The sequence below is a fragment of the Trichosurus vulpecula genome, chromosome 1 (assembly GCF_011100635.1).
Source record: "Trichosurus vulpecula isolate mTriVul1 chromosome 1, mTriVul1.pri, whole genome shotgun sequence".
NCBI classification, from domain to species: Eukaryota; Metazoa; Chordata; class Mammalia; order Diprotodontia; family Phalangeridae; genus Trichosurus; species Trichosurus vulpecula.
Genome location: NC_050573.1, coordinates 56,455,893 through 56,474,274, shown reverse-complemented (window position 1 = coordinate 56,474,274; position 18,382 = coordinate 56,455,893). Strand labels below are relative to the sequence as shown.

The following is an 18,382-nucleotide window of genomic DNA, read 5'->3' as shown; positions in this document are numbered from 1 at the left end:
AATGTAGTTCTCTCCTGTGCCTGGAAACCCCCTGGGGAAGAGTCTGCACAGGCCAGGTGGGAGGCCGTGGGAAACCAGAGGGCAGAGAAGAATCAATATTTGGCTCCCCTGGCTTCCTGGGGCTAGGCAGGGTGGGTTTTTCTTCTCTTCAATTTGCTGGAATGGCCTTGGAAGTCAACTAAGCCAGGCATTTAGCCCCTCCCCTCACCCCTTGACCCACAGAAGACTGGCCCAAAGCCACACAAGCAATCTCATATGCCTGACAAGCTGGGTTCCTAGCACATGGCCTGGACAACAGACCAAGATTGCTGTTTCCCCACCCCAGACTCAACTGACACCTTTATTCTGCTCAGTCTTACTAGAATTGCTTTTTTCCCTTGAGGGCAGGAGATAACAGCCTACAAAGTGGAGGATAAACTGGATATGATCAGGAGGCCCTGCACCACTCTCCGATCCTCTTCAGTTCTCCAGTAACACATTAAAGTTCCCAATACTCGTCAGATCCTAAATCCAGTCCCCATCCTCTTTCTTAAAGGCAAGAATGACTTTGTTTTTGTGGTTGCATGTGCAAGTCCTAATAGATTGTGCTCGTTGATCCGTTCTATTGAAGGCAACAGCTTTGTCCAACATTTGTGAAGGCCTCCAATTAGCTCTTGACGGGACAAGTGTTAACTCAATGGTTCAGGTCTGTGTCTCCGGTCTTCTCTGAAACACCCCCCCCCCCCTTTTTTTAAAAAGAAAAATAATCCTATGGGTGATGATAATTTAATGACTCAAATAGCAGCTGCTACCACTTTGAATCAGTTACACGTTTTTACAACAGCCCACTGGACTAGATTGGTCGGGGGCAGGGGGAACATTCAAGAGTTGGGAGTTCTGCACCCAGGGACGGTGGGGAGAAAAAGAACCCCTCCTTTTCTAACATGCTCCCCCTTCTGGTCAGAAGTGGTCTCCACTTGCTCTCAGACTGAGATAGAAGGGCTTGGGCATGGATATGGTCGGGAGTGGCAAAAGATGGAAGAACACATCTGTGAAGCTGGGCCACAACAAAGCTCCCATTTCCTGCCTCCCTTTCCCATTCATCTCAGGAGGAATTCACAGGAAGTCTGTCTAAGCCCAATATTCAAAAGGAACCAGCTTCTCCACAGGGAGACAAACACCTCCTTTGAACCCGGAGTGAAGGGAATCAAGCTTGTAACCTTCTGCTCAATGCTTAGCACTGAAATGGCCTTAAGAGTGCAGCTGGTTTTGCTGAGGCCCGACCCGGAGAAGTAAAACAATTTTGTCCAGTCACATGGGTCATCAGCAACAGAGCCGAGTAAAACCCACATCTGACCTCTATGAACCAATGCCCTTTCCAACAACTCATATGGTCGCTGCAGAAAGGCTGACTGCAGGGACAGGCTCAAAAACTCAGGGATTCCTTAAAGGGATGTATGTAGGAGACAAGTTCCTCTGCCTGGGCCGACTGCCTTACCTTCCTTCAAGCCCCAGACAGGTCAGGTGGTCCTTGGACACTGGGAGCTTTGCTGATTACTTTTCTCTACAATGAATTCTAGCTCCAAGTATGAATGCAAGAGTGTTTTATTAATATTTTATTGATGGCAAACAGCTTAAAACAAACTGACCAAAAATCAAAATGACACCGTGCTGACACCGATGTTCACGGATTTATAAAACTCAAGAGTAACTCGCTACAAAGAAAAAAAATAAAAGAAAAAAAAGCCACAGAGCAGAGGCAAAAAGCATTCCAACCAGTGAAATAAGGTGGGGGGCGGGGGGGGGGACATTACCCAATGGATTGCATTGCAGAAAGGGTTACAGTTTAAACCTATTTCAAAACTATGCACTATGCAGCCTACCCAGAAGGAAGAAAAAAAATTTAAAAGCCTCTCGGCAATGTTAATAAATAAAGAGTCCATCTCACAGGAAGGAAGGTGGCCCGTGTGTACCTGTTATCTGTACATTTCAGAAGTCTAAACTCTGGAGGCTTTTTTTCTTTTTAGGATAGAATGGCTGATTTGCTTTTTAAAGAGTTGTACAGGGTCAGGGGTGGGAGGTGGGGACTAGGTGGACAGGGGTGGGAGGGAGAGGGGTTTTGTGGAGGTGGGGCGGGTTTTTTTTTTTTTTTTGCCATCTGTGTAAACTTTGGGACAAAACCAAAACGGTGGTATTTCCTGGCGCCCTGCGTCTCAAGTCACCAGTATTGTTGTCCAGAACGGGGTTTGGGGTAGAAATCTAATGACATTTGATCATTGATCTCTGAAAGGAAATTGGGGGGGGGGGGTCTTGGCAAACTACAGATGAAGGCAAATTTGCTTAAGTGGCCAGCTAGAAAATTTTAAGGACAGAAATTGGGGTGGGGGGGAATGACTTTTAAATAAAAACAAAAACAAAAAACCTACTGCAGTTTATTATAGCATTTTAGTATACTGGCAGGAGGGGCCAATTTATAAGTTCTCTAAATGATAAGTGAAATAATTTGCCCCCATGTTTCAGGCCAGAAACCCTTCATGCCCCTTGATCATAAAGCTAACTTAATTCTGGAAGGTTTTTAAAAAAATTATCTACATTTAGTTAAGTCACACTCTGCCGACCCTTGCCAATTAGGAGGTAGACCTCTTCCAAATTTAGAGAGTTTGACAGAACGGGAGGACAAAAAGTCGAAGGTTCCCGGCACTCAGTGTTTCTAAAAAGGCTGCCAAGCCAAGTGTGGCCCCAGCAGTCCTGTTTGTAGTAGTGCTGTGAGCTGGGCAGAGCTTAGAAAGACTGACCGGGTCACTTTAAGTGTGCTCTCTGATGTGTCACCTCCAAGTCATGAGGACGCTGTATTGGTGTTCCCCACCTGGAGGGGTCGGTCTCCAGGGTTTCTCTCTTGGGCCTTGTTTGTGGTTGGTTTGTGTTTTTAAGGACTCCTCCAGCTATTTAAAAGGCCACCTTCCAACAACTGCCTGTTTGCCCATAACGATTCCTTTCCTTTTTCAGCCCACTTCAGTAATGTCTTTGAGTCTTTACTTCAAAACCAATATAATCCCCAGGAGCCCCTACTTTTCCCCTTCCTCAGTAGGAGTGAACAGGGCAGGCAGCCTAGCATCTTCTCCTCCAGGGCCACCGTGGCCTGGAGCCCCATTCCCTTGTTAAGCGCACGGTTCATCTTACAGAAAAGGCTGGTTTTCACAGAGTAGAGTCCAGACAATAGCCTATGAAAAGCATAGAGAAAAATGTGAAAGCCTCCTCAGGCTGGACCCCACAGGGAATCAGGGCCTGGGCCCTGTTTCCCTCACTGACTGTGATCCCTTGTAGGAAGAAGAGGCTGAATGAGGAAACTTTAAAATTCTCTGAAAGTTCTCTTCGAGGTTGGTGATTTCTAATTTAGATTTTAAAAAATTTTCTGGTAAGCTTCTTTTATCTCCCAGGTCCACCGCTAAGATTTCAGAGACAAACTTAAAAAAAAAAAACCAAAAAAAAATAATGCTCCTTTGAAAGAATCTCTCAAAAACAAACCAAAAATTTTTCTTTTAAATGAAAAACCCTTTCAGAACACAGGCAACATGATGACACTGAGGTTTCAGAGCCAGTGAGAACAACAAACCCTGCATCTCAGAGTGGAGCTCTGGCCATCTGCTGCTGCCAAATGTGGCGGGTTCTGCCAACTGTAAGAAGGAATCTTGTCTCTGCTGCTAAAATGTGAACAGTTTTTTCTGCTAAAACATAGTCCCCTTAAAAAAAAAAATAACTCTGAGATGAGGGTTTGCCATCCCTCCTGCTCTGAACGGCGCTGCCCTGTTCACAAACCAGAGTATGGAATGAAGTGAGCCTTGCTGAAGGCCCTTCTCTCTTAGCTGATTGGGCTGGGGGAGCAGGGACTCAGCTGACCATTCATTCGGTCAGGGCGAGCTTCGGGGGGAGCAGTCTGGCGGGCCGGGGGATGCTGAGACAGTCCCGCCTTCCCATCGCGGTGCAGCCAGTGCTCTGCTTCTCTCTCCTCTTCGGCCATTCTCCTCGTCTCAGTGTGCTAGCAGTGATCTCTCTCTCTTTCTCTTTCTTTCTCTCTTGCTCCTTCCTCTCGTCTCCCCATTGGTTGGTTTCTCTCTCTCTTCTCTCTCCCCTGTTGCTCTCACACAGTGATGCTTCAGTTTTAGCAGTGGAAAACAGGTATCCATTTTATTTTATTTTTTTATTACCCAGAATAAGATGCTGATGGACTAAGCTCCACATAAGCTTAGCTCTTCTTTCTTGACCTAGGAGGGAGAGAAAGCGAGAAGAGTCAGGATTGGGACAACACTCCTAACATCAGATTTAGACAGCAGCTTCCATCAGATCTGAAAATGCCACGCTTTCCTGCCTTCTATCAGGATAGCAGTGGTTTCTCTATGGTCTGATTCCAGAGACTAGCCCAGTACAATCAGAAGGGCACTGCACCCTGATTCAGCGGATCTCGGTTTAAGCCTTGGTCCTGACACTTACAGGGGCTGAATCAGAGCTGTTGTAACACACCTACATGAGGCACCACTATTCTGGACTTTAATTTCCTCATCTATAAAGTGACAGGGCTGAGCCAGATATATTCTAGGGCATCACCACTATCTGCCTCACCTCCCTTCTTGAAATACAACCTCCTTCATCACTGTATTCCACCCCCAAACCAGTGTAAGGCCTTGCACTTAGTAGACACTGAATGAAGTAGGCAGGGCAAGTAAGGCTATTCTAATTTTACAGATTAAGAAACTGAGGCTCAGATGGGCAAGCTGTCACAAAGCTAGTTAAGTGCCACAATAATGATATGAAGCCAAGTTTCTCCTCATTCCAAGCATTTTATCATTTTTTGTATCCCATGCTGTAGATTCTAAAACTGTATAATATGTAGAATGCAACCAGTGAGGAGCTGGAGGGGTTATTAGGCCAAGAACTCCAGAAATGGTGACTTGGCAATTTGGAACCATCCCTGGCCTTACCAACAGCCTCCTGGAGAAGGAGAACAAAGGGATGAAAGACACTAGGACAGGCATGGGGAACCTGCAGCCTCAAGGCCACACGTGGTCCTCTAGGTCCTCAAGTGTGGCCCTTTGACTGAATCCAAACTTCACAGAACAAATCTCTCAAGCCTGAAAGTTTCCTATCCCTGGGCTAGGAGAATCCTCACTCAAAATTCAAGTCTGGCTTTAACAGTCATCGACAGGGGAGAGGTCCACCTTCTAATTATGGGTACAAAGTAATACAGGATGATCCATTTTAACAAGCTCTAATTTGGTACTCAAAATAAAAATGGGGGTGTGGTGTGGAAATCCTCTTTTTGAAATTTTTCTTCTCTGCAGTTTTCCCTCCCTATAGGCATTGAAACCTCTAAAAATACCCAGAATGATAACTTCACAAGCAAACTAAGTTAACGGTGACTTTAGGTTTGTTAAAAAGCATTGGCTAATAGTAGTACTAAAAGCAGCTTATGTGTATATGGCCTCCACGGGTGTTGTGAGGAAAGCCTAAGGATTGTCCTCATTTGCTTCCTTCTGTGAGGCATGCACCAGATCCCAGCTCAGCACCCTGCCCCTAGAGCCTACTAGGGTATACTGTCTCAAGAACAGAGATTTAGGTAATGGGGTACTATTGTGCTATAAGAAATGGGGAACATACGGACTTCATAATAACCTGGAAAGACCTACACGGTATGATGCTGAGTGAGAGGAGCAGAGCCAGAGAACAACCACAGACACTGATTCTGTGATGACTAACTTTGATAGACTTGGCTCTCCTCAGCAATACAAGTCTCAAAGACAGCTCCAAAGGACTCATGATGGAGAGAGCTATCTACATCCAGTTTTGTTTCTTCTCTCTCATGATTCGTTCCATTGGTCATACTTCTTTGCAACTTGACTATTGTGTAAATAAGTTTAATGCAAAGGTATATGTAGAAACTGTATTGGACTGCATGCCATCTTGGGGGGGAGCGGAGGGAAGAAAATTTGAAACTCAAGAACATGTAGAACTAAGCGTTGTAAACTAAAAATAAAAAAACTAATTAAAAAAAGAGATTTAAGGAGGTAGGAGGCTGAACCCTGGCTGGGGCTCTAGCCCTAACTAGCTTGGTGACTTTGTTAAAGTAATCATGTTTCAGATCAATCTATAAAATGAGACCGGACTGTTACCCTACAGTTGGGGTTAAGTGACTTGCCAAAGGTCACACAGCGAGTTAGTGTGTCAAGCGTCTGAGGCTGGATTTGAACTCAGGTCCTCCTGACTTCAGGGCTGGTGCCCTACTCACTGTGCCACCTAGCTGCCCCTACCCTACAGCTGTAATATGTTCTGACCTGCTTCTAGGTATTTCAGTTTTCTACTAGTAGTATCAGCATGTCTGTCTAGGAATTAGATGTTTCTATGTAGTCTAAGATTTGTAAAGCAGAGTGAGAAATAAAAATTCTGGTTCTTCTGACTAGTTTCAGGCCTGACTAGTGTGAGAAGATTCCCATAAGACAACAGAGCAAGGCCAAAGCCAAAAAGCACACAGCTCCCTCCAGCACCCAGAAGAACCCACACCTCCTCCTCCCTACCGGCCCCCCACCTTACACTCTAATACTGTGACAGCCCTGTCACTCCACCATGTTGGTATGCCCGTTCTCCTTGGTATGTAGAGTCTTGTGACAGAGCCACATCAATCTGCGATTTAAACTCATCACCAAGGTAGCTGTCCTGAGAAAGAGAAATGGTGGTGGGTTTTAAAAAACCAGCATTAAGACCACATTTGGCAACCTGGAGACCCCTCCCCCTCCCAAAGGACAGGCTCCTTCCTTCCCATTTTGATTAACCTTTCCCAATACTCCCTTCAATCTCTCAGTCTTGGAGGGCTAAAATGCAATTTTCAGGAATGTACTAGGTTCTAATGACTTCAGGGCAAAAGGATCTTCAGGGAAAGTTTGAAAACAGCCTGGAAGAATACCCACCTGCAACCTGGTTCCCACCCACCACCTCTATCCCTTAGATAAAGGACAAGTTGAGCAAAGGTAGGTTTAATCAATAAAGCTGAATGGGATTCTCACTTACCTGGGATAATTCTGGTTGGGAGAGCCCCGGCTGGCTCATCTGTGATGGCTGACTCATGGAAATATAACCTTGAGTCAATGGACCCTGGGAGAAGGGCTGAGATACCACGTCTTGACTGGCCTGACTATTGGGAAGATTCGACTGGCTAGTTCCAGGAATCCCAAAGCGATTTTTTTGGCGTCCCCCACGACCAGTCTTCCCTTTTGGTGTCCCACGGCCTACAAAGAAATCATCCCATTTTAATTTTAATCATTAGTACTCTCGTTATTTGCAAATGACTTATTAGAATTTAGGGCTAGGAAGGACCTTTGAGGCCAAAGTCAAAATGCTTATTTTACAGAGGGAAAAACCAAAACCCAGAGAAGGGAAGGGGCTGCCCAGGGTCATAAAAGCTTAATTGGCAAAGTCAGGATTCAAACCAAGTCCTGACTCCAAAATCCAATGCAAGACATACACAGGTAAACTAAGTCAACCTCTGAGGGACCATCTCCAGTTGTCCTGATCTATATCTGGCCACTGGACCCAGATGGCTCTGGAGGAGAAATGTGAGACTGGTGACTTTGCACAGCCCTCCCTCACTCAAATCCAATTCACTTGCAAGTCATGGTATCATCTTCCTGATGTCACGGTCTTCTTCAAGAACAAAAGACAAACCACAACAGCAACAACAAGTCAACCTCCACTCCTGCCAGACTGTGGCTAAGGAAGAGTGGCAAGGACCTACACAGGATTATTCCCAAGGAGATTATATGTGGGGAATACCTGCAGCTGGTCCATTGGCTTGACCGAAATAGCCTGGTGGTGGCATCGGTGGCATCACAAGGTTGAAAGGAATAGGAATGTTCATAGCAGTGACATGACTGGGTCCGGTGCTGATCATCCCGATCTGATCATGAGTTTGAAAATACATGTTCGATGGACGTCCTAGAAAGTTAACATCTGAGTTAGGCTGTTTACCTACACAAAAATACAGCTGACACATGGCAGCTAATGCTGCCTGATAAAAAGGGCAGTTTGCAAGCCCAAGGCTTTATTCACGGTAACAAAACTCTTCACATTTCAGGAGGATAAACTTCAAGAACGCCTTCCAGGGAGTGAAACAAAGCTCTAGCCCAACATAACAAAACAGAGTGGACGTAGACTAAATGAGTCTAAAAGTAAAGGTCTGGAGGGCTTCTTTTAAGTAACTAAACAGGTAAAGAGTAGGAATTTGAAAGTCACGCGACTGATTTAAAAACAAAACATTCCAGTCTCCTCTAAGTATTACACTGAATCAAGATTGGGAGGGGCTTCATTTTATACATGGGAAGACTGAGGTCCGGGACTACCTATTTGCCAAAGCAGTTATTTTTGGCAACTGCACATTAGTGCCAACAAGCCTTTGCTAAAAACATTTCTCAAACTTCTCCTCCTTGAGAATTGCTTTTTAAAACAATCCAACAAGTCATATAAGAAAATCAGTCTCATTACTTATTTATAATCATATCTAATTCTTGACTAGAAAAATAGATATCCACCAGGCTTGAGTCCAAATGATTACAGACTGTTTCCAGAAGTCAAACCTATCCTCTGAGGATGAAGATTGGTCACCATTAAATATATTTAAAACAATGAGACTCTCTTCCATCAACAGAAGGCAGATTTTGGCTCAATTTCAAAGAAGTGTTTCCTAACACTCAGAGCGATGCAATAGTGGCTTAAGCTGCACTTAATGCAGTAGCAACATCGTCACTAGGGGACATTCAAACTAAGGTGGGATGGCCACTTGCTGGAATGTTCTAGAATGGATTCAGGCAGGGGCTGGACTAAATGGCCACTAACTCAAGAGTCTGACTCCCCCAATAAAAGTCTAAAAGAGGAGTTAATGGCAGGACTATGACAATGAGTACATGACCTCCCAATTCCCTGAAGGGGACAGTTTGGATCCATGTTTTTGTTATTTTCTTTATGTAACATTAGAGCACTAACTCACTCAACCTTAGGTCTACTGTGCAATCAGCACTACGCTAGATTTGTAGAAAACACAGAAGCACACCGACATGGTCCTTGCCTTTCAAGAATTCACAATGTAATCGGAGAAGATAAACAAAAACAGTAGTGAATAGCACAAGACGATGTCTAATAAAAATGGAACTAACAGCTGAAAATGATGTAGCACTTTAAGGTATGCCCATCATTTTACATAGGAATTGCATCCCAGAAGCAGTGTGAGTAAAGTACAGTAAAGGACAGGTTTATCACTATTTTCTAGATGAAGATGAGCCTGAAGGTTCAAGGACTCCTGTAGCTGAAGTCAAAGAGGAGATTCAAATCCAGACTCTGCTGACTTGGAGGCTAGCACTCTTTCCACTGTATACTGAACTGCTCTCTAATGCTGCATTTACTAAGTACTGACTATAAAAGAAACTTACACGATGGGGCAAAGAATCAAGAATTTCAGGAGCTCAGGAGAAGACCAGTGGAGTCTGTGGTTCTTGGAGGGAAGAGGACTTGTGTTGTCCTAAGTAACGTGGCTGAAGAGGCAGGGGAACAAAGCCTGGTGCATTACACGCTGTTTAATCTAACTCCCTCATCTTACAGATGAATAAGCAGACTGAGAAGAGAAGTGGCGCACCCCTGTGCCTCTGCCAAACATGTGGTTGGGTGTCAGTGCTAGCCTTGAACCTCCCCAGGTCTGAACCTCCACTAAACACCTGGGGGGAGGCAGGGGGAGGGGCTAAAGGTGGCCTTTAAGAGTCAGGAGGAAGAGTTTATATTTCATAGGGCAGGAAATAAGGAACCAGTCAAGGTTTCCGTGGCTTGATGTTTACCAACTACTTTATGTACCTTATTTCATTTGATTTTTATAGTATCCCCAAAATGTAAAGGTAATGTAACTCTTATCCCTATTTTGAAGAGGAGATAACTCCCTTTGTCTTGCCCAAGTTTCCTGACTCTAAGGTTGAAGGATCAATCCCTTCACTATCATCCTGATGTTTTGAGCCTGGCTGACGGGTAATTCTGCTGAAACACATACAGACGGGAAAATTAAGAGATGAACCCTCTTTGGAGGGGGAACACCAGAAGTGTGGATTTGGACCAAGACTGAGAGGCACACCCAGAGCTGCACTGCCGCCAAGGAGCCTCCTCTCCCCTCAGGGCCTGGATGCTGAGCCCATTCTCCCCGCCGAAGGTCCTTGGGGCACTGCCGCCTGCCCTGCTCCTTTCCCTGCCAGCTGTTTAAATACCACCTGCATCTTTGCATCTGTCGGGAACTGAACCTGTCTATCTCATCTCCCTTAATCAGAGTGTGAGCTTCCTGAGAGCAGGGACCGTCTCAGCTTCCTGTCTGTATCTTCAGTGTTTAGCACCACCAGCACTTAATACAACTTGATTGCCCTTCTCTTCTTCATTTCACAGATGAAGAGACTGAGGGTTGGAGAGTGAAGTGCTGTCACATGACCACTAAATGCTGGAGGCAGGATCTGAAGAGAGCTTCCTGACCTTGCCAAGCTGGCACCACCCACACCATGCTGCGCTGTCTCTAACACCCTAACGGATCCAAATGGATATCTCAGGTCCTACAGGAACTCAGACGGGAAGCCAAAGGAAACCGAGGCATGACAGGGAGAGATGTCCAATAGTATCAAATGCGAGAAAGCTCAGAGAGAACAGAAAGGAACAAAAGCCCCCTGAATTTGACAGCAGCAAGGTAATGTGAGACCTCTGAAAGAAGACACGCAAAGGGGGTGGGGACAGAAAGCTTCAACAGAGAAAAATGGAGGCAGCAGGAGATTCCATGCCAGAGATCACAGACAGGCGGCTATAAAAGGGAGACGAAGAAGAGGGCACCTGGGAAAGCAGGGCTAAGACTGTTCTCCTTACCTTGACTGCTCCGGTCATAGACAGATCCTGGGATAATAGCTTCACGTGCATCATACATGGCAGTAGTCATGAACCGGGCTCCCTAGAAACAGTGGGGGGAAGGGGGAAGAGTATATTATACATTATATACAGCATACGTTAGCATTTATATAGAAATGATAAGGTTTGCTGAGCACTTAACAAGTATTATCTCATTTGATCCCTAGATCAACTCTGGGAGGAGGGTGCTGTCATGATTCCCATTTTACAGTTGAGGAAACAAGGGCAGACCAGCCGTTATGTGACGTACTCCCAGTTACAGAGCTGGTAAGGTCTTCTTGACTCCAAGCCAGCATTCTCCTTTGCCACCTACCTGCTTCAAGGTGTTACATGCTTGGGTTGAGGCTACTAGGTGGTAAGAACTTATGTTAGCTAGGTCAGTTAAGTAAATGAAAAGCACCAATAATATGAAAAGAAAAAAGTTTTTTTTTTGTTATCAATTAGAATTTAATCTTGTGGAATGGACCTTCCTGGGGTCTCTCGTCTCTTCCAGTTGGGCTGAAAATACAATTATAAAATGACCTTTAAGCCCTGGGCAAGGTTTTCTAGTATTAAATTCTAAGCGAATTACACTCTTTAGAAATTGCTTTGAAACCTTCTTAGTGTTAAAAGGAGGTGACAGCAGACTCATATAAAAAATTACCAAGTGCCACAAATGATTTTAGCAGTATAATAATAAAGAAAACAGAATTCCACAGAATACTTGGGGGAATGCTCTAGAGTCATTCCCCCCATTTAAGACCAAAATAAAGATCATCAAAGCTGAAAGACTTAACTGGGTATGGGAAGAAAGATACAGCTGCACAGGGGGTGGGTACAAGCAAATGCTGCAGTTTTCCTTCTCAAGCACAAAATAAATCTGCCTTAGGAATTCAAAACTACCTCTACCACTATCCTCCCTCTTCTTATAAGCTATTTAAGTCTTGCCTGTTCAAGAAGGTGCCTGAATGTTCTTTAGTTTTAGACAGCTCCTAATATTATACTTTCTAAATGATCGGTACAGACTGATTTGACACTGAGCATCCAAGGACATAGTACAAAGTGACTTTACAGGCACAGCAAGTCAAGTCCGCTCATTTTACATATGAGGAAATTGAAGATGAGAGAAGCTAAGTCATTTGCCCAAAATCACATTTCATCAGTAAGGAACAATGCCAAGGTTTGACCCTAAATCCTTTGACTCCAATGTCACTGGCACTACTACCCTGCTTCCTTTTTTGGCCCATCCTCGTTTTACTCAAATCAAATATGGAATTGCTTACTGGGTTGATGGTATTGACAAGTTTTCGGGGCTTGCTGAATTGCATAAGGCTCTCCCGGAGGTTGTTTAGGGGTCCTTCTACCAATACTTTCTGTTCCTTGTAGTAGTTCAATAGATGGTTCCAAAGTGGTTGCTTGGAGAGAGCTTTGGGGTTACCGACAATAATTACTCCATACCTAAAAAACAGTTAAAAAAAATCCAACGTCTAGGGCAGAAAACGGGGACATAAAAAGCTTTTTAAAAACATATGCACTATTATCAATATAGAAATACCCACAAGACAGAGTTAGAGTGCACAGATTAAAATTCAAACCAATAGGGGAATAATTTTATAGAATTTCAGAGTTGGAAGGAATCATCTATCTAGTCCAACCCAAATGCAAAAATATCTCCTCTACAACACATTCAAGTGGTCATTCTGACTTTATGATTAGAGACCTAACATGAGGGATCGAATCTACCAACTCCATTCATGAGTAGATGTGGCAGGAAAACGTAGCTTTCTATCAAGGCTTAGTTGACTTCCCTCCCCTGCCTCTACAAAGTGCCCCCAGAGCCAAGTCTAAGCAGTCAAGGCTCTCTACCTCCCACCACTTCAGACCGGCCCCAATCCCGCTGTTCAGATCTTCAGTACTTTGGGGGCCCCTCCATCCCCCTAATGATGCTCCTCTGGAGGCTCGCTACACAGACTCTGGCCAAGACTTCTCCACGCACATCACATCACCACATCCTATCACTCAGATGATCAAAATTACAAGGAAGCTCAGTAGATCAATTCCATTCTCTGCATTTCACTGATGAGTCCTAGAGAGGTCCTGTGATTTGCTCAGGCACAGCAGAAACTCCAGCTCAGATTTTCTATCTTTCCAATATGTCCTGACAGTACTTCCTAACTAATCTAATCTATCACATATTCCAAATTAAGCCTCTTATTCTGGTGGCTCATCCCAAGGTTAGAGTCCTGAAGAAGTGGCTTATTTTTCCAGTGCAACAGACTGTAAGCCCAGAAGCCTAGAGGTATCAACAAGTGCAAAGGGAACTGGTCTTATTCACTGCCACAACAAAAAGCATCTTCCTGAGAGAGGGTCCAGTTTTGACCCCATGGATCTTTTACAACAATGTGCCATGTGCCAGGGCTCACTATACCATTACTGCTTTACAGGGAGACTCCGGGGAACCACATACCAGATTGCCAATTGAGCCGGAGAAGCTTGGGGCTTTAGGCGCCCCATCCTCTCCGGGATGAGAGTTCCAGGTTTCTGAAGAAGGCGTTCACTTTAATAACTGAAGCAGTAAATTGATTTGTTACTAAATAGGCAATTTAAAAGGTTGTTTATGTGCACAGGGTTTGATCTAATGCCAACAATAAGTACTTTTGGAGAAAGAGCTAGTTCAAAAACTAAGAAACAGATAATGACCACATTAAACTAATAATAGCGGTATTTCCTAGAAAGCGATGATGCAATTGGGAGGGAGGTGGTGGTGGTGATACTGTGAGGTTTGACTAAATAAATTCAAATAGGGGCCTATACTCTGAGAATTCCTGAGATGACAAGACAAGATGGTTTCCTAATTGAATACATGGAACTGCTACCCAGAATTAAAGTGTTTCTAACTTCTCACTGCAACTATGATTTTTCGTAAGCAAAGCCCACACCAAATAAAATGGATGTACACAGCTGAAATCTTTTCTGTACCTTGCTCGGGTAAGAGCCACATTAAGACGCCTGGGATCGTTTAAAAATCCAATTCCTTGGTGCTCATTGGCTCTCACACAGGAAAGAATGATGAAGTCTTTTTCTCTTCCCTGGAACGCATCGACACTAGCTATTTCCACTTCCTGAAATGAGAGAACCACCATATAATGATCAGCAGGTTGAGCTTTGGCTAAAAGCATGACTTTTCCTTTTAATATTTAAAAAAGTTATTATAAATATGGAAATATCCTGTCAAGTCTTATCAATTAAAGGTCCTATAATGTTCTAAATGGATAGAGTATTATGTGTAGCTGTTTATATGACACTTGACAAGATTATTATCTGACATTGCCTATATACCTTATAAGCCCTTTATTAAAAGGTAGCTGAGGAGAAGGATCAGGTCTTATTAATTGTAATACAGATAACATTTCTACAGCACCTTACGGCTCATAGAACACTCTTTACAACATCTATGAGGCAGGAAATTAAGCAATGATTTCTATTTTCCAGATTTACTCAATCACTTTTAATACATCAATTACCATGTTTAAAGCACTATGCTAGGCACAAAGACAGTTAATTAAGACATGGTCCCTGGCCTTAAGGACTACCGGAGAATTGGACCTGATGATTTCCCTCATGCTTTTCAAGACAGTCCAGTGCCTGTTACACCCAGAACTGTATATGCCCAGCTAACAGGAATATGCTAACCCTGTACAATCAACAGCATCTATCTTGTACCCTAAGCCTTCATTTGCAACAGCTGCTGCTTACAAGTAGTAACAAGGAAAACCCTAAAGGTTCCTCACTTGGTGAACCCAATCTCTGAGGACAGGCAGTCAGAACTCAAGCCCACATCTCCTAAAACAATGGCAACTGTTCTTGCTGCTACCCCACGCTGCTGACTGTGGACTCTGGTACAAAGTTGGTTTACACTACTCAGGTCTCCATGGCTTTCTGGCCCAGCTTTTCAAACTGTGACCCATTATGATCTCTTGCCACTTGGCCTAGATTACTATTTCCCTGGGTATGCCCAATCTCAAGGTTCCATCCAGTCTGGCTTATTCTACCCCTGCCACTTGAACCTTGTCAGAATACACATCAATCACTTTAGAAGACCAGACACACAGACCCTTACCGACCATAGAGGCCTGTACCTGGGGACCTCATAAGCCACCTGGTCCCAACCCCCTTATTTTACACAAGGAAATGGAGGTCCACTGTTAGGTCGTAAGCATAAGAGGTGGGCCCAGAACCCAGGTTCAGTGACTCCAGACTGAGTCCATCCTTTTACAATTCACCCAAGTTCACAGAGGAAATGAGTTCCATTCTGTCTCCGGCACTCCTGATTCCAAAGCCCTCCACCATAGTTCCCTGCTGGATATACCATGGTCTTAGCTTATTTCCTGACTTTTCTCTAGTGATATTTTTTATTTTGTTTTCACTACAAATTTCTAATTTGCCCTCCACTGAATTTACTTGACCCATTTTACAATGTCATTGTAATGGGAAAGATTCCAGAGATGTGGTACAATACCTTGGAAACCTTTCTTAAGTGTCTACTATGTATGAGCCACTTTGGCTTGGCCTGGCCCTGGGTATAAAAAGATTGAAACTGAAAACCACCTTTTGCTCTTAAAGAACTTAAAAATTACTGGTAGATACAAATACACGTTAAAAAAGCACAATAAAGGGCAGGATGGGATCAGGAAACTATAAAAATGCTAAATTTCAATTTGATACCTGGTAGAGTTTTGTATGTAGGGAGCCACTAAATTGCATGTATTGTACCAGGTAAGATCGTTGACCTTCATAAGGTGTAATAATACCAATTTGATCTGGCTTGGCACCGGCTTTTAGGAGCTTTGTAGTTATCTTTTCCACATTTGCTGCTTCCGTTCTGGGAAAAAAACCCCAACAAACCACATTTATTAGATTTTGCTCATTTTTACTGAGTAGGTACTATATACAACATGTATATGTTTGTGTACATATACCTACTTACATACACACACACACACACGCGCGCGCGCGCGCGCGGGTGCACACACATACACCCCCCCACACACACAACATACACAATGATAACCTCCACTAAAGTCTCTCCCCTCCAACCTCCCCATTGAGGGGCATGGATGGGATCCTGGTTCCTTTAGAGTGATTTCCCCAGGGCAAAAGCATGGAACTATATAATACTGTAATACACACAAAGGATCACTAGGGATTATAAAGGGACAAGGAATGGGGCATAGGTAGGTGTCTTACAGGAATTTCATCTTTTATCAATGAGATTTGAGAAACATTATAATTACCCCCTTTAAAGGTTACTAGATTCCTTAAAGGAAAAGACTGATAGGCCTATTTACCTGTTCAAATAAGAGGTGCCCGAACTGGCAATTTCTTCTTGGCCCTGGGTCACATAAAAGAACATTGGTTTATCTGGCTGGGGCCACTGGAAATCAAATCCCTTTTTCACACGATCAGCTATAATTTGAAAAGAAAAATCCACCTGTCATATGTTACATTCAAAGTATGGAAGCCTATCCTTACTAAAGTCAGGGCTAAACAGGATTGGCTGTTTTTATGTAGTACAAAATACTACCCCCACATAGACACATACTGATTCCTTATGGTGCTATCAGGTTTTCAAAAACCTGATGTCATACACAAGTCTATTAAAGCAATTTATAAAGAAAACCCATACTGATGCAAGGAATGCATATAGAGATGTAAAACTTGCTAACTGCTAAAGGTTTCTTCAAGATGAAAGAAAGGACAGATGTGAAATTTTATCTGTTTGTAATGGTTATCTTTCATTGGCTCCCGTCATCTGGGAAGGTCCTTTACCTGCAGTGACACCATTCTGAAGGGAACCCTCATAAAAGATGTTTGATGGGAAAGCACTGAGAGCAGGATGCATTCGATACTGGACTTGCAGGCGGATTGGACGGATCCCCAACACCACCAGCCGCTCAAACAGCGACTGAGACAAGCCTGCTTTTGCAGCTTTCTTGCACATGACTACAGGACCCAGCTGGCAATGATCTCCTACAAGGATCAACTGTACCATGAAAAGAGAAAATGGATAACTTTTATTCACCTCAAAAAAGGAAACACACCACAACAGAAAATACAACGGTACCCTAAAATTCAACATAAGATTTTCTGAGCACTTGATCATAAAGTTAAAATTTTTTGTTTCACTAAGAATTCTGATCTACCTGTTTGGCTCCAAGAACAACTGGCACCATACACTCCGGTTCCGTAGCCTGTGTGCTTTCATCAATTAAAATGGATCGGAATTGCATCTTGGCAAGCCTTGGATCACCTGCTCCCACGCACGTGCAGCAGATCACATCTGCGTTCTAGAGAACAAAATTATAACCATTTTAAACCCCCTATATCTCTATTATCTTGGTTAATAGCAAATCCCTTAAGACAATGACATACACATAATTTATAACAACACAGGTTCTACAAATTTGCAAAGTATCACTTTTTTTTTTTTAAACTAAAGATGTGTGCTTTCCACTCTATCTTCCATCTGGTGTGCCTTCTAACCTAAATTTTTCACTGGCTATTTTATGGATGAAAATAAGTAATATTTGCTAAGACAGAAATCAGCTCTCAAAGCCACTCTTCTCAGGAACAAAACATATTAACCTCATTTGAAAATGAAACTGGAAATGAATAGCAAAACTGAATCCTCGGGTTTTATTTTTAAAAGAGCTTAGGTGATCTTTGATCCAAGTCTTTCATGATTTTCTTTCATTGAACTTCCACAATTTTCAAGAAAGCTGTATACCTCACATTCAGTATTGAGGGTATTCTACCCTAAAGGATTTTCCTTAAATGGTCTTTCCCTGAGCAGAAATAAAAAAACATAGTGTTTGCCTAACACCTTGGTCAAGTAGTTTCTAGTGGTTTTGAGATTAAGACAAAGTGAACAATGCAAATCTAATACTAGGCAAAAGGCTTCACCTGTACAATGAGCTGACTTCAAATACGATCCCATGATGTCAAAGTTGCAAGGGACCTCACATGAAAAATAGTTCAAGCAATACCTGGAGAGTCTGCCCCTCCCTACAACACACTCCACTCGTCAGGCAGCATGCAGCTTCAGAGAGAGAGAGAACTCACAGGCTACTTCTGAATAGTTCAAATTGTTACAAAGCTTACGTTTCACTCCTTGTTCCTAGTCCTTATATGTGATACATTTTTGCAGACAGCTAGCTCATCTCTCCAGTTTTATCTAAGTATCTCGGCTGTTATTCTTTACCCTACATTGAAGTCACTCTATGATTCCTTACTTTCTCTTTTCTGTTTAAAGCCTTTTTAATTAGGTTCTTAGGACACCAAACAATATATTCACTCTCCTTAGGTGTATCCCCTCCCTGGCCAGGAGCCCATCACTGCTACATGTGAAGTCCCAGTCCAGAAAGCCAGATTCCATCAAGAGTCATATTTTTAGCGAGCCATTCAC

The 18,382-nt window shown here is 43.4% G+C and overlaps 1 protein-coding gene across 2 annotated transcripts in view; it reads right to left on the bottom strand.

The window, feature by feature from the left end:
* Nucleotides 1-1,582: 1,582 nt before the first annotated feature.
* UPF1 (UPF1 RNA helicase and ATPase) overlaps nucleotides 1,583-18,382 on the bottom strand; it is a 60,665-nt gene continuing 43,865 nt past the window's right edge. For both annotated transcript variants that reach the window (XM_036757059.1, XM_036757068.1), the window contains exons 14-24: nucleotides 17,121-17,264; nucleotides 16,747-16,960; nucleotides 16,266-16,383; nucleotides 15,643-15,799; nucleotides 13,897-14,039; nucleotides 12,201-12,375; nucleotides 10,900-10,981; nucleotides 7,798-7,959; nucleotides 7,036-7,253; nucleotides 6,562-6,684; nucleotides 1,583-4,241 (exon numbers count right to left, since the gene is read on the bottom strand). In XM_036757059.1, coding sequence (XP_036612954.1) covers nucleotides 6,565-6,684; nucleotides 7,036-7,253; nucleotides 7,798-7,959; nucleotides 10,900-10,981; nucleotides 12,201-12,375; nucleotides 13,897-14,039; nucleotides 15,643-15,799; nucleotides 16,266-16,383; nucleotides 16,747-16,960; nucleotides 17,121-17,264 — 1,533 coding nt within the window. In that variant the 3' untranslated portion in view covers nucleotides 1,583-4,241; nucleotides 6,562-6,564. The remainder of the gene's footprint in view (nucleotides 4,242-6,561; nucleotides 6,685-7,035; nucleotides 7,254-7,797; nucleotides 7,960-10,899; nucleotides 10,982-12,200; nucleotides 12,376-13,896; nucleotides 14,040-15,642; nucleotides 15,800-16,265; nucleotides 16,384-16,746; nucleotides 16,961-17,120; nucleotides 17,265-18,382) is intronic.